This window comes from Sphaeramia orbicularis, chromosome 13, assembly GCF_902148855.1.
Source record: "Sphaeramia orbicularis chromosome 13, fSphaOr1.1, whole genome shotgun sequence".
Classification (NCBI taxonomy): domain Eukaryota; kingdom Metazoa; phylum Chordata; class Actinopteri; order Kurtiformes; family Apogonidae; genus Sphaeramia; species Sphaeramia orbicularis.
This window is the reverse complement of record NC_043969.1, coordinates 31,051,364-31,067,102: the sequence shown is the minus strand read 5'-3', so window position 1 is coordinate 31,067,102 and position 15,739 is coordinate 31,051,364. Positions and strand designations below refer to the sequence as shown.

At 37.3% G+C, this 15,739-nt stretch overlaps 1 protein-coding gene across 4 annotated transcripts in view; it reads right to left on the bottom strand.

Moving 5' to 3' along the window:
* The window catches only part of igsf9ba (immunoglobulin superfamily, member 9Ba), a 70,966-nt gene that overhangs the window by 17,423 nt on the left and 37,804 nt on the right, over window positions 1-15,739 (bottom strand). For all 4 annotated transcript variants that reach the window (XM_030152442.1, XM_030152443.1, XM_030152444.1 and 1 more), the window contains exons 5-13: window positions 14,644-14,761; window positions 10,856-10,997; window positions 7,521-7,666; window positions 6,597-6,739; window positions 5,933-6,073; window positions 5,727-5,846; window positions 5,470-5,620; window positions 3,777-3,900; window positions 2,812-2,987 (exon numbers count right to left, since the gene is read on the bottom strand). In XM_030152442.1, the coding sequence (XP_030008302.1) occupies window positions 2,812-2,987; window positions 3,777-3,900; window positions 5,470-5,620; window positions 5,727-5,846; window positions 5,933-6,073; window positions 6,597-6,739; window positions 7,521-7,666; window positions 10,856-10,997; window positions 14,644-14,761 (1,261 nt within the window). The remainder of the gene's footprint in view (window positions 1-2,811; window positions 2,988-3,776; window positions 3,901-5,469; window positions 5,621-5,726; window positions 5,847-5,932; window positions 6,074-6,596; window positions 6,740-7,520; window positions 7,667-10,855; window positions 10,998-14,643; window positions 14,762-15,739) is intronic.

Sequence of the window (15,739 nt, the reverse complement as noted above, 5' to 3'; positions counted from 1 at the left end):
TAGAGGCTTGGTGGTTTGGCACAGTGAAAATACAACCTCACATGAACTCTGTTTGATCCTGTATCGAGCACAAACAGATTTAACTCCCAGTACAATCCACTGTATAAATAAAGTTAGAAAGGATGGTGAGGATACCTAATGTTTATTTTCAAAACAATAGATATATACATGGTACATTACAGTATATAACAAGATAAATATCATTAGTTGTGAAAAGTATTGAACCATAGATGTTAATGTCCATCTTTATTATACTTTTAGCTCGTGTGTGTGCGTGTGTGTGTTTGTGTGAACTAGGGTCAAAACTGTACAAGACTCAATTAGCCTTTGTTGAATGAAGGTTAACAGGTTTTCTCCAACACATTATTTACTAACAGCACATGGGGTTACCCTGCATAAAACAAAGGCAATATTCTGTTGAAGTAATTGTCAATAAGTAATTAAGTTTGAGCTAATCTCCATTTACAAAATCACAGGGTTTCTTTCAGCCTCTCCGTAGCCTGAGTTTGATCAATATACGGGTCACTTAACACACCAGTTTCAATATTATTCATTCACAAAGTGATATCAACAGACTTTTTTCCAGTAGGTACCGGAATGCATCTACATGTGTCTGTTCTACATAATTCTCCTTTTAAAGTGGCTCACTGCACACACAGAGGATTTAGGGTGTGCCTTCATCTGTGTATTCTTTAATTCAAAATCTCCACTTCTTTGTCCTTTCCGCTACTACAGTAGAAAATCTGGCCATGCACTATTCTCCCCTCATAGCTTTTTTTCTGCTGAGACACTGATTTTAAATACCATACACCTTAAATTCAATTTCTGTTGGGGAAGCAGCACACAAAGACTGAATTGGCAGCGTGCCCTTGAGCCGTGACATGAGCTGAAACGCAAAATAGAAAAATCTGACTTTTTCAAGCATTACTTCAATTAAATGACCTCAATATCAAAATACAAGTGGCTAATACATACTTATTAAAAATATGTTGACTTTTGAACACATAGCAGTGTGTGCGCTTTTAGGGATGTGGTTTTGCCCATGATGGTTAACAGAACACATACATGAACTGAGCCATCACTGATATGTAAATTTTATGGCATCTTTTTGATATGGACTTTTTTGTCCTGATGGTAATGTTTTTGTTTAAGTGTAACCCTAGAAAAAAAAAAATTCCGCAAAATTGATGTTGGTGTTTTTTGGGTTTTAGGATGATAAAAAAAAAAAATCAAGGTTATATCCCTTTAAAATGCTACTAAAGTGGTTAAAAATAGAATATTTTAATAGTTATGATTAGAACTGAAGCTAATTAAAATTAGTGGAAAACATTAGTAATTTATTACATTTTTATGCCATTTTTTTTATACATGTATATGTTCATCCTTGAAGTGCTGAGTGCTAGTAATGCATTAAAACTGATGTCAAAACTGATCTCAGACTCCAAAAATCAAAACAAATTTCAACTTTGTATGAAAAATATGGAATATACTTCACTTTTGAGGTTTTTGGGTGTAAAACATCTGGGTCTTGCAGCTTTAAAATGGCACCTAAAGGGTTAAACCACCCACTCCCAAAAAGGGAATATATGATAGATATAATCACAACCAAAGATGAAAAATATTTATCTCAGCTGAAGTGAAAAATAATTGTAATTTATTACATTTTTGTAGCATCTACTTTGTTTTTGTTTAAATTGACCCTGGAAAAAAAAAAAATATATATATATGTGGCAAAACCAAAGTTGGTGCCAATTGCTGACCTGTTTCACTTAGCATGTATTATATGGAAAAAAAAATCATTTTTTGTGTTTTTGAGAGTTATATATTGGGGTTAAAATTTCCCAAAAATAATAAATCTAAAGATACATAATGATACTTATGATAAGCCCTAAGCTGATTAGAAAATTTAAGTAATTTAAAATGGGAAATAATATTAATATATACGTTTTCATAGCATCTTTTTTGACATGGATATTTTTGTCCTTAAACTCAAATGAAGTGAGGCACTTACATGCATGCAGTCTCTGCTATGGTGATTTAAATATGTCAATATTAAGAAAAGTCTCTAATTACACTTTGAAATATTGTCTGGTTCCACCCTGGTCTATGACCTGTATGCACTTTTTTTTGTTATTTTAAGACTCAGTATATTTAAGTGGAACCCCAACACAATTCATACACTCCATACAGACACAAATAAACATATTTGATTGAGGATTACAGGTTGTCTTAATTTTGTCCTTAAACAAGTTTAATTTGTTCGATTTTACAGCACAAATGGACTTAAGACAGCAAAAATAAATAAATAGATAAAAAAAAAAAAAAAATCTCTCTCTCTCTCTCTCTATATATATATATATGTATATATATATATATATATATATATGTATATATATATATATATATATATATATATATATATATATATATATATATATATATATATATAATTATGTGTGTATGTATGCAGCGTTAATCATCTCAGCTGTGTTTCATGAATATGTATTGCTGCAGTGAGGTTTGCAAGTAGAAATAATGTGTAAAGGTGTGAAACTCGCCTCTTCTTAAAACGGCTGACAAGGTGAAAATATATACATTAAGTTAGACATCACTAGAGGGCAGTATATTCCATAATGCTTCTGATGAGCATGCAAAATTAAAAATAGTCTGTCTGCAGGACAAATAAAACCGTCCCGTGAAGTAATTTAAAGATCCACTGGGTGTTGAGCAGGGTAGACTCTGAATAAAGCAGCCAGAAACAGAGAGGAAAGCTTCTGATTATGTGCAGAAGGCAGTAAGAGCAGCACCCACCTGCAGTGTTGACTGTCACAACTTCGCTGAATGGGCCAGTGCCCAGTTTGTTTTGTGCCAACACACTGAACTGGTACTCTGTCCCAGGCTCCAGCCCTGGCACCACCAACCAGGTCTGAGCACCAGAAACTGGCATCGAGTGCCAGTCATGAGGCCCGAAGTCTATTCTTTTTGACCTGAAAACAGATATGTAAAAAAAAAAAAAAAAAAAGAAAATATATATTGCATGATTTAAAGAAGAACTGTGATTTGTCACAAGATGTTGCTCAGTAAGTAGAAATTCATATTTATGTTTAGGAGACAGATATGGAACAGATTTATCTTTGTTTCAAAAAATAAAAACTAAGGTCACTAGTAAGAAACTTCCAGAAAATGTGATGGAGTGAAAGATTCAAAGTATAAACTATAACACAGCGTAAGTTAAAAGCAACCTCCATTATACCTCAGAGCCACATATGTGAAGTGCCCAATTTGTTTTATCTATTTGTTTTGCATTGTTTACATTTAGCAGCTCCACTGCAACAGCTGTAATGTATCAGGAGCTATGATGTAAATATAATACAATTAACTCCTAAGATAAGAGCTAATGGGGGCTTTAGATTCACTAACTGGTAGTTTTAATTCCAGTTTTATTCATGTACCAAACCCATGTAGAAGAATTTTGTGTTACTGTGCTTATAGCACAAAGATAATGTCAAAATCGAAGAAACACTTTGCCAAGCATTTTCTAAGTCATGAATTATGCACACACACATCCACTAAACACCTGGAGAAATACACTGTCAAAACTATTTTCCCATGAGCTGATGATTGATTTTCATAATTTATCATCATCAATAAAGAGAGCAGGAAGAAAACGAAGAAAGACTGCTCCTCCTGAGTCAAACTAGACCAATAAGCTCCAGGTAGTGTTTCCACATCCGCAGACAGCTAACATTGATTTTAAGTAAACGAAGAGCACTCACACTGGGCCATACCACACAGAGAATGTCTGTTCGAAGCCGCCATCATAACCTGGTTCCCAGGACACATTAGCAGAGGTTGTCGAGGGTAATACATGGATATTACCAGGAGCATGTGGGCTGGTGCCTGAGTAGTTTGTGGAAACAAAGGGAGAAAATTAAAAGCATGGCTACAATTTTCTTCATCTTTATTCTCCTCATCAAATACATAATTAAATACAATTATACATTATTAAACTGTAGATATCCTCTTCATATAAATATGATTATTAAGATCATGATTATCAAGTGCTAACTTAGTGAATCAGACTGAGTAACAATGATTATGCTTCTGTCAAAATAATAGAAATACAGATTATTCTCTCGTTCTTTTCATCCCTCATTATGTGTGTTCCTGCTCAGTTGATAATGTGATGCTGACTGAGGTGGTGACCAGCGTAAGGTCAAGTTCAAGAGCAGCAGAGCTGTCTGCAGCCCTGCACATGCCACCCACCTAACAGCTGTGCTGTGTGGCCTGCAGCCAGTTACTTCTGACTGGATAAAAGAGAGACCTGAGCATGGTCTGAGGCACACAGCTGTCTCCATCGCCCTGTGACACCTGTCAGCTGAGAGCTGGTCACATTAAGGCAGGCTGAACGCTGCCAGCTGTGAGACACTGACTAGACCCCATGACTGCAGGGGCAATAGGGTACTGGGGCAAACTAACACACTTCCCCACATCTCAAAGAATTAGAACACAGCAGAACATTCCTGTGCAAACATTTAACCAATCTGGTCCTACATGTACAACATAATGCATCCTTTAAAGCCAACAGGAAGGAAATCAAAAAGGTTTTTAGTTTAACCTATCACTACTTTCAAAGCCTAGTTATGCATCACCTATATAGAAGGTATTTAATTGTTTTTATAAAAGTTATAAATCTATTAAAAGACTGTGTTAAATGAGTGCCGCTTATGTACAATGACTAAAAAGTGAGGTGTAAAAAGCCTTCTGTGCCAGTCACCCTCCTCACATGTTATAAGTAATGCATAATTTTGCCTTGTATAATAATTACATAAATGAAAGGCTGTACATGTTAAAATTCTGCCAGTAGAGTTAGTAGTTTATAACTGAAAAGGACATTTTCACTTCAGAGGATTACTGCTTTAAAAGGCATCATGACAATTTAGGCAAGCAAAAGGCATAATCACTGCTACAATCACAAATCAGACTCACAAAGGCTATGTAAAAGCAGTACTTATTAAAAGCTAAACCCCACAATTTGCATTCGGTGTAAATGGAGACTTTATACAATGTTGAATTTGAGGATCTGCAGCACTTCAATGGTCTATTTTTTTAATCTAGAGACTCTTTAGTAAATACAAGACAAAAAAAAGAGTCAATGTTTGTGGACTTCATATTTGCTTTGACATAATCAGTTGCTCTGAGTCACTACATTTCCTTATACCAGTGACAGAGGAGCAGATTCCACAGCACAGATACAGGTGCTTGTGAGGATAATTATAAGATGAAATCATTTTAATAATGCCGCAGTGTCCATGTTGCATTTAGTATGTACTTTAAGGAATGAGTGTTTTTTCATGCAAACATGTCAAAACTCACTGAAAAGTGGGGAAAACAACTGGCTATAAAACCACAACAAGGTCTGTGTTTAAGGAAACTGAGCAGTTCTGACACTTTGTAGATTGTTTGTACCGATGACTAGGATACGCGTGCTGGCAGTGATGCTTGTGACCACATTAGTGGCTACACACTCCCATTCTCCATGGTCCTCCTTGCTGAGGGACAAAAACTGTAAGCTGCCACTGGGTAGGATGTTGTGCTTACTCCTGCTTGGCTTCCCCACCTTTAAAAGACGCAGAAAGCACAATAATATGGTAAAGCAGCGATTACCCAAAAGAGTACAATATCATTTTAAGACATTCCTCGTGGTGTGTGTTCGTGTAGCGTACCTTTCTCCAGGTGATAGTTGGTATATCAGGGTCTCCAGAAGCAGCACATGGGATTACTAACTCTCTCCCAGCCTCCTGACGGTACTCCCCCCCAGGCCTCACATTAAAGTAAGGGGGATCCTTGGTAAACACATGCACCATTAGAACACGCCTGCAACTGGGTGAAACATCAAGTAAATCTGGGAAATGGAGCAGTGACGACATACCTTTAGCACCAAAGTGGCATGGGGGGACTTGCCCATGGTACCCAGGGCGTTGTAAGGCACACAGGTGTAGGTGCCCAGGGAGTCTTCTGTGGCCTCTGCCACACGGATACTTCCATCTGGCATCAAGCTCCAACCAGGGTACTACAAGACATCAGGGAATATAAAATGTCTGTTTTCAGAGGTTTTCCTGAACTCTTTTTCTTTAACGCCACTCCAGAGGACAGATATGGTTCTGTGAGCTTGGAGTAATAATTACCAGAGGATCATTTTAGTTTTAAGTAAGAAATGTGCTCTTTAGTAAAATGTGCTCCATTTATGTTGAATCATTTGGTTAGATGTTGTGCTTCAGTAACATAATTTTTTTGGTGCATTGGTTTATTTGCAAAGCTAGGTAAAGAAGAATTTTATTTAACATCAATCTGTAAAAGAAACTGTAACTTTGGTTAAAAAAAAAAAAAAAAGTTTCATTACAAGTTCTGATGTCATGTAAACTGATGAGGTTTGGGCACTGTGTGTGCATGACACAAATAGATGAAACGGACAAATCCAAATGGAAATGTGTTAAATTACAAACATTAAATCAAATGTGATGTTAGGAAAATTAATTTTCTGATACAATCACTGGTTAATCAGCAACGCTATTAAAGCTATGAGGCTGACAGACCTTTTCCACTCTGAGAGGGTAGCCGTCTTTCTCCCACTTTACAGATGTCACGGGTGGGTTGGCGTCCACCGGGCAACGGATGATCCCTGGCAGTTTCCGTGGGACGTATATGACCGGGGGCATATTAATCACTCGTGCAGGGTCTAAACACAAAGCAAAGACCACTGTTAGGGATGTTGGATACATGATCAATACAATTAGTGCCTCAAGATTTGACATTATCTGATTTATGAAGAAATGTTCACAGTAGAAAATGCTCTTGTACTCCAACTGATACCAAAGACCTGAGCGATTTTAACATCAAGGATACAGGACACTAGTTTCATCATTGGCAGCAGTATTTGAGGCCAGTGATGAAATCAGTGCCCGTGGTTGCAGTGCAGTGAATCCCGCAGCTCTCTCCCGAACGGCAGCACAGTAATCAATGACTAACAGCAACTTGGGAGCAAATTAGCTCAATGCACAAGAGCTGAAACGTCATCAAATGGCCAGAAGTGGTATGTCTCTCTCATCGGTCTCTGCTGATGAACAGGAAGGTCACCATTTCATTTGAGGGGACAGAATCAAAAGAGACTGGGAAAAATGGAGTCTGAGTACGAGGCTGCCTTCATCCTCGTGCACAGGAATGAGGCTGGACTCGAAGCATACAATAATTGTGCCATTAAAAGCCTTTGAAAATGTGAAAGTGGTCGGAGGTTGGCTTAAAATGACGAAGGGGCTAAGTCTGCTCCCTGTCTGTAACATCTGACCTTGAAATCCAAGACGGTTGTTTTGCATTACAGTGGTACAGCAGTGCTGCCAAATAATACAGCAGCTTCCAACACCAGCAGCCTCCATACTGCTGCTGCTGTTCCCTCCTCACACAGCTCTCTGTACCGTCTCCTGCCCCTCCCCCCTACACTTTGTTGCCACGGTAACACTCACACTGAACAGTCAGGTAGGCTGATGCTGAGGGCGAGATACCGAGGCTGTTGCTCGGACTGCAGGTGTATTTCCCAGCATCCTCTGGCTTGACCCGGAAGATGATAAGGGTGCCATCGATGAGAATGCGCACTCTGAGCTTCAGATCACTGCAAGAAGAGACAGACGTTTTGTCACAGCGTGTTACTGAAACACACCAACAGGACAGAGTATGTCTAGGTTTTTTTTTTCTTTTTTTGCTAAGTTACATCAGGGTGCCATAAGAGAGCAGCAGAGAGTCGAACAGCAGCCGGTTCTGAGAGGCGTCCAAAGAACACCGAGTACAGAGCAGGAGATTCAAATAAATCTGCTAATTGCTGTAATCACCAAATGCTACAACCTTCATGTTTTCCCCCTTGACACCATTTAAAATTAAATACACTGATGATGACACACATATTCAGGTTTTAATGGAGCTGCTCTCACTGCATACAATAAACTAGGTGAACCTTTTATCCTGCAACAGAAATAGAACCAAAACAGAACATGTGAAACCACCTCATAGCAAAGAAAAGAAGTTGAAACATCAATCAGTGGTTTATATATCAATTATAGGTCAGTTATAAGCTATTTAGAACATCATATGGCTTGACAGACCCCTAAAATACCCAACAATCCCCAAATGACTGCGCTTCATGATAATATATATTTTTGCAGAAAACTCTTCGGAATCTTTTCTGTGTGCTTCACTGAATTGTAAAGTAAAAAAGGTCATTTATATTAAGATGCATATATTCCTCATTAGTTTTTAGTACCATAAAAGGTTTTTCTTTTGTAGTTAGAAAGCACTTATCTATTACTTGTTCTGCATGACCATAATCTACAATTTTGCTCCATAATCTTCTAATTATTCTTACAATCTTAATATGCTTTGCTCATACATATCATTATCGCAATTCATGTGCCACAATATTATGAATTTGATTGCATCTGCATCTGAACCCAGAGAGCTGACTGTTTAATGACACTGTAAATAACATACATCACATGGAATCTGATCTTTTCAGGTCTGATCTGGGTCACTTCAGCCCAAGTGTTCAATTCTGATTTACTGCTTTGCTTTGATTTGATTTGGATTCTGTTTGGCCGTTCACATGATTCTTTTAAATATGGCTGGAATAAGCTTCTGATATAAATTGGTCACAACACAGCACATGCACAAAAGCAGTGGACTTCAGATCATTTCTCTTGTAAAGTACTAATAGACACAGTGAAAATACTTTATTACTATTAAAGGTTCTGCATTCAAAACATTATCTTTAAACTAAATACTATAAGTAAGTATTAGCACTAACTAAGTCCTTGTCATTGTTTTATTACTGTGCTACAAGTACAAGTTTTGCATTCAAAACCTTTCAATTAAGTTGAAATATGTAAAAATTATCAGTATTAATTTATCAGTAATAGGATCCCTGTAAGTGTTTTACGATTATGTATGATATTTTGGATTCATTTTACTGCTGCTTTCATTTAAATTTTTTTTTTTATTGCATTTGACTTTCATGCCATGTAAGTGACGCCCTCCAGTGCAGAGTTATACTGAATCTCCATTTAAAGTGATATGAAAGTCATGTGAATTCTAGAAGTCACCAGGATCAGAACTGAAAAGATCACATTCCATGCATCTGTGAAGTTCACACTGTCACGAATATAACAGAATCACAATCAGAAACAGATCTAATCTTTTTCAACGTGACCTCAATCTGAACAGTCAAGATGAGAATTCATGCAACTTTAAATTAATTTCAAATAAGATTTGTTACATCCTTTTATTGGTGGGAATCACTCACATGGAATTCAGTTAGTTGAAATGTAACATATACACAAATGCAGCAGTAAATTAAGTCAAAAATACTACATATGGGAGCAAGACATGCATAATAAATACTGATAATACTTAGAATACATATTTTGGTTGAAAAATATGTTTTTTTAATGCGCACCTTGTAGTTAAATAGTTTTAAAAAATCTGATCTGAGCAGTAAATCAGAATTGAGGACTAGGGCTGATGGTGTAAACAAAGCCTTCTGGTCTGTGGACAAACTGCTCTACGTCCTGAACCACAACCATCAAATAATTATAGACTGTTAATGGCAATATCCTTCCAATATCTATATCAGTAAGTCTAAATATGTGCACTTAGAGACTGAATATGTTAAGACTGTTGTGTTATAATGCTTGTGTGCTTACATGGAGTTTGTGCTGTAGTGGTTTTAGGGCATTAGAGTAATTTGTTGATGCTAAATTTGACACATTTGTTGGTTGACTGTAGCTAGAGGCTAGTTAGTGTTAGCTCTGTAGAGGAGCAAATGAGACAAACTGAAGGACTTGGATCTAGATTTGCAATGAAAAACTGAATCAAGTCCTCTTTACAGAAATCAACACAGTATTATCATAAAAACGGGGAATTCAGACAATATTTATCTTAATAATGAGTCAGTTATTGTCAGCGAACACCATATAACCACACAGGCATATACTGAAACCTACTTAAAACCTGCTTTTTGCAACCCCACACATTCTCTTATTAATGGCTGTTATTGAAAATATAAAACACTATGGAGTTATTGAAATCAATTTATCGCTTACATAATTACAGATATGTTTGTAGAGCCTACCACTTCAAAAAATACAACAGTCTCTTAGCTACATCTTACCTACATCTTCCTGCAAAACTCAGGATCCTGCAAAAAGACTGATGCCATAAAATCCATTTAAATTTGATGGGACACTTCAGTGCATTTGCTCTGTGAAAGTCCCTTTGATGCTTATTTTCACTGCCAGTCAAAACCCCCATTCACTCGTTCTCCTTTCCCTGTTGTTCTGTCTGTCACTCGGTCGCTGTAAACCCCCGCAAGACTCTAAAGACCTGCTCTGGGGAACCTGCAGAGGTCTTGGCTGTACTGCGGATCATCACCGCATGAGGGGCATATGATGACACAAGGCCTGAGTCATGTGATATTGTCATCAGAGTGCACTAACTCGCCTGGCACGCTCCAGACAGACCCCTGCTAGGCCCACTCTCACTGCCTCCAGGGCCCCAGCAGGACAGGACACTGGCATGCACACACAAACACACCAAATACACAGTGACAGTCAGTCAAAATACAGCACAGCAAAAGCCTCAGAGGCACACAATGTCACTCATATCACAAAAGCTTCGGGATAAAAAGCCTTGTGCAGCATTCACAGTGGTGCTTTAAAGACTTTTAGCGAGGGGCCCTTAAGTGTTAGTGCTTAAAACGCTAACATTTTCCCCTTAAGTGACATTACAGACTTGAACTTGATCATAACTTTACTTCTTGAAGTAGACGTTGTCCTCTTCCCAAAACCAGGTGTAGGTCAGGTTGCCAGGATATGCCTCCGCTTGGCAGGTGAAGAGTGCATTCTGGGATATGTTTACAGTGACATTTTCCGGTGGTGAGACAATGTATGGAGGCCCTGAGAGGCATAAAAACAATGGTTTTAGTTTATTATGCACACAGAATAGCACAGTCTAGAGTGAAGTATTTAAAAAAAAAAATGGTAACCTTTTTTTCAGGCAGAGATCAGATTGAGAAAGAGCACATACTATGCATTATTTACAATATATCACTGGAGCCTGATGTAAAATACAGTGAGCAGGCAGCTACTGTAACCTTAATAGTAGTCAGTGCAGGAGCTTTTGCGTGCTTCACATTGTAACCTTTCCATCCTCTGAGGTACTCTAGGTTGTGCTTAACTCTCAATAAAACAGTGGAAGCCATGAAAGGTAAGCTGTCTTTTATGAGTGGGCCCAGATACAAGCCTCCTGGTTATTTTCCTCTCAGTGTGCACAGCTTTATACATCAGGTGGGACCACTGACGGCACTGTGCAAGTGTCTCGCAGAACAATTAAAAACAGATCACAGGAGTGAGAATCATGACTCCTCAGATATCTGCTTGTTATTACTCTGAGTCCTAATCATATCCTGCGTTTCATGTCTCTCGGCTTTTCCTGCCAATATTCTACCAAAGATAGCCCAAGTACTTTAATGTCAAGGTTTTCTAGGTGTTACACCTCAGTATAGATGCTTTTTTTATGGTGTTACTCTAATGTTTTGCACATTAAAAAGATTTTATGAGGCAGTGTAATGCTGTTTGTGTACATGTATATGGTGGTGAGATATAATGGTGCACTTTTACTAAATTAATTTGAGGTATATTTCTATAATAATACAAGTCTGAGGCAAATATTATACTTTTTACTGCACATTTGCTTTCATTTTACAACTCTTCGTCACTTCCTGTCCAGTAAAAACCACATATCTTCATGTGTTCCTTTATGTTCTACTTCTTACAAACCCTCATAAAGCTGACTTTTAGAGATATGTGACAATGATACTACAAACATATGTACATCTAACAGAATATTAAGCATTGCTGCAGAATAAACTGCGCAATCGTACAGAAAATGAACTCAACCTTGATCTTGAACAACATCAGACATTAATGCATAAGTAATATCAATCCTAAAACATTGAATAAAATTGTAAAACATAAACTAAGGAGAGTTTTATTCAACAATGACTACTTTTACTTTCATTTTGAGGAACATTTTTGCTAAGTAAATAACAAACTTTTACCTGAACAAAGTTCTTCTCTGTGACTGGTGTAATGTTTGTGTTACAACCATCCTTCCAATATTATTTTGATTTGATATGACAAAGGTAAAAGGGGTCATATTTTGCTAAACCCACTTTTAGTCTTAGACACATTTATTTGTGTATTTGGACCCTAATAGTTCCCAAAGTTTGAATTTGAACCCTCCAGTTGCTGCAAAGCTATCATTATATTCATTTTGGCAAAAATCAAGTGGATTTCTACAACCCCTTTTAATTCCGGCTTAATTTGTTATGTCTATAACTAGTTACGTCACAACATTTGCACATATAAGGTCAAGACTTTCGATGAATCTTTCCCCAAGTACAACATAAGTGTCTGTCAGCAGCAGCGGTTGTAGTCCATACTGAAATTATGTCCAAATTTCGAGCCGATTACCTAAAATGTTCAGTTGTTGGTTGTATTAACGAACAGAGGTGGCTGAACGGGACAGAGCAGCATAGCCAACAACCTGGAGGGGATGGGGTGTGAAGTGGCTCATTTGCATTTAAAGGGCCAGCGCTCAAAACAACCTTTCTCATGTTATTACTCAGATATAGGGTTGAAGATGGACCTGCAGAGTTGAATTAATGAAGAATTCAGACCCAAGTATAGCATTTACAGTTTATGTAGACCAAAGGGAAATGTTTTAAAATGCATAATTCTATTAAAAAAAAGCTAAATATCACTCCTTTAACTGAGATTTAATCCTGTGCCTCCCAATTAGTACTATGTGGAGTTGGAGGTTTACTATAAAATATAAATGGATCAAAAACTATTAGCCTAAAACTGGTGCCATCAAAGGTTTTACAGCGGGCTGCTTTATACTGTGAGGTTTTTACTTCTGTTTTAGCTGAATGAACATGAGGTGCATATATCTAATTGAGGTCTAACTCATGACAGGTAGGAATTGTTCATGTGAATCATCGTGGCTTCAGTATGTATCAGTGAATTCCTGCATGCTTAATGTAGTTGCACCATCTACACCACTGATTACACTGTCCACTAGGTTTCAACACAGTGCTTTTTAATGCCTGTTTACAGCGTGTGCACATAAAATGACTATACAGTAAGTAGAACAAAGAGAAATGTAATTGCTTTGCTGTTTCCACCTACTGGAGTTGAGCATTAAGACAGACCTCGTGCCAACTCTACCATGAAAGCAAGATGCTCAGTTGCTTGTTAAATACACACGGTTAACTCCCACGGCCCCGCTGCATCAGGAGGCTGAGAGAAATGGAGGCTGGTATCATAACCATCTATCTGATCTGTGTCTAGCAGAGAGCCTGGTTAATGGACCGGAGACAGACAGCTACGTTCTCACAGACAGATCCTGTTGTACACACATGGCTGTGCACACATGCACACAGAGCCCCAGACTAACCTATTGACTGACTGGTAAAGACCCACAAGGTGTGTTAGAAATATCAGAAGAGCTGCACGAGTCTGCTCCTACACTAAATACCATCGAATATGACTTCAGTCATGCAAATTAGTATTAGGCCTCATTTTGGAAGCAACATGAAAGGGTTATTATAGTGTGAAAAAACTAATTTAACAAACTTAAATAAAAAGACAGCTTAAAATATACTGAAAATAAATACAAAAAACTATATTAAGCAAATTAAAATTAAATAAATAAAAACAGCTTTGTTTTGTTGTATGTAAGTTTTCCTGCTGTCAGGTTGTAGTCTTACAAGCATTAATAAACCTCACACATCCACAACCATATACACAACAATACTGATCTTTTCTTTGTACAGTTTTTCTCTACAATTATTATAGAGTATATGACTCTCAGCAAGGTCCAAGAATGTGCTCTTTTGCATATATGCTTCTGTACTTTGTTATCACTGTTTCTACTGAGCGCTACTTTATGTTTTTGTTTATATTTTTTTTTTATACTTGTTGAATTTCTTACTTTAATCCTTACTTTTATATATTACTTTTTATATAATATGTCTATCTGTATGCTGCTGAAATATTGCAGATTTCTCTACCGTGGGACTAATAAAGGATTATGTTATATATTTACAGTTTGATCTTGTTTCAGCTATGAGAGTTGGTGACTGCAGTTGTTAAGCAATGCTAATGGTTCAGGATGTAAAGGAATAAAATGACAAGCATAACATGAGATTTTTAATAAATCAAGTACTCTCTGATGTGATGTGCTCTTTCATCTTAACTTTTACAACTTCTTTGAATCAAAAATACTTGAAAAACTAGCTCTAAAATTAAATAAAAACTGAAAAATTTAACTGAAACTGCTTGCTCAGTTGTAAAACGAACTAAAACTAAACTGAAATCAAACACACACAGAAAAAAAACACACACACAAAAAAAACCCCGTTAAACTAAACAACCATGGGCTTTTTCCATTTCAAAATGTTATGCAAATAGAATTCAGAATGCATTTTCTGATTTTGTCATTGCAAAAAAACAACTAATGCATGCATGCATACTGTACCTTGAACCAACAGACGGGTAGTGTGGAGCACTTCTCCCTGGTCACTGTAGGCTCGACATGTGTACGCCCCTCTGTCATCTCTAGTGATGCCAAGGATGGTTAGAGTGCCATCATGTACCTGTGGTTTTATGTGCAGGAGAAATAAACTAACATAAAACCTCAAATAAAGAACAGCAAAAACACTGTGGTAAACACAAGTGCTGCATGTCAGGCCTCAGGTTAACACAGATGTAGACATTAAACCCTTAAAATCATGAATATGTCATGTTTTAATTAACTCAGGTTTGAGTCTTACATGTGGTAACCTTGGAAACGTCTAAATCTGTGCTGCTGTGCGTCCTTGTGTGGAAGCGCTGATGAGAACCAATAAGTGGTGAAGAAACACATTAACCAAACCTAATAGAAATACCCTCATAAATTATGCAACAGGTTCCGAGGCTCTGTCCATTCAAGTCATACACAGCTGTAGTCTGTCCATTCATGCAGCTGAGGGCGGAATCTGCTGCGCCTGCAGAATCATTCCTGTTCATCTGTCTTTCAAATGTTTTAGTCAAGAGATGCAACAAGACCAAGCTCAATTTTACTTCTGTCAGTCTGTTGGCAAATGTGTCATCACTCCAACTGTCTGTCACAAGATTAGCACTTTATGCATCACTGCAATACTCAACATTTGAGGCCCTGCACGAGCTAGGAGTGTAAACCAAACACTCATGTATTGCGAGGAATCGATTTGAGGCTTGGAAAGCCATTTGCATTGATTTAAAAAAGTTGGAATAAATTAAAATTGATTAAAATTTTCTTTAAATTAATTACAGACTCGTATTGACGAGTCTGGCTGATTTGGCATGTTTTCTGTTCCTGTGCAACCTCCATCACATGCCAGTAACTCTTACTGATCTGCAAAGATCTGTGGTTTGATTTGCTTTTAAAACAAAGGCCATTTGTTGGCAGGTCATATGTTTGATTATGGCGAACAGAATCAGCTGTATTTCTTTTATATATACTACTATATTAAAGTGCAGTCAATAACGCCCAGATAAGCACTTTATCTACTATGATGAAAAGCCCATTTCACAGTCTGTTCATCTTGAAAGAG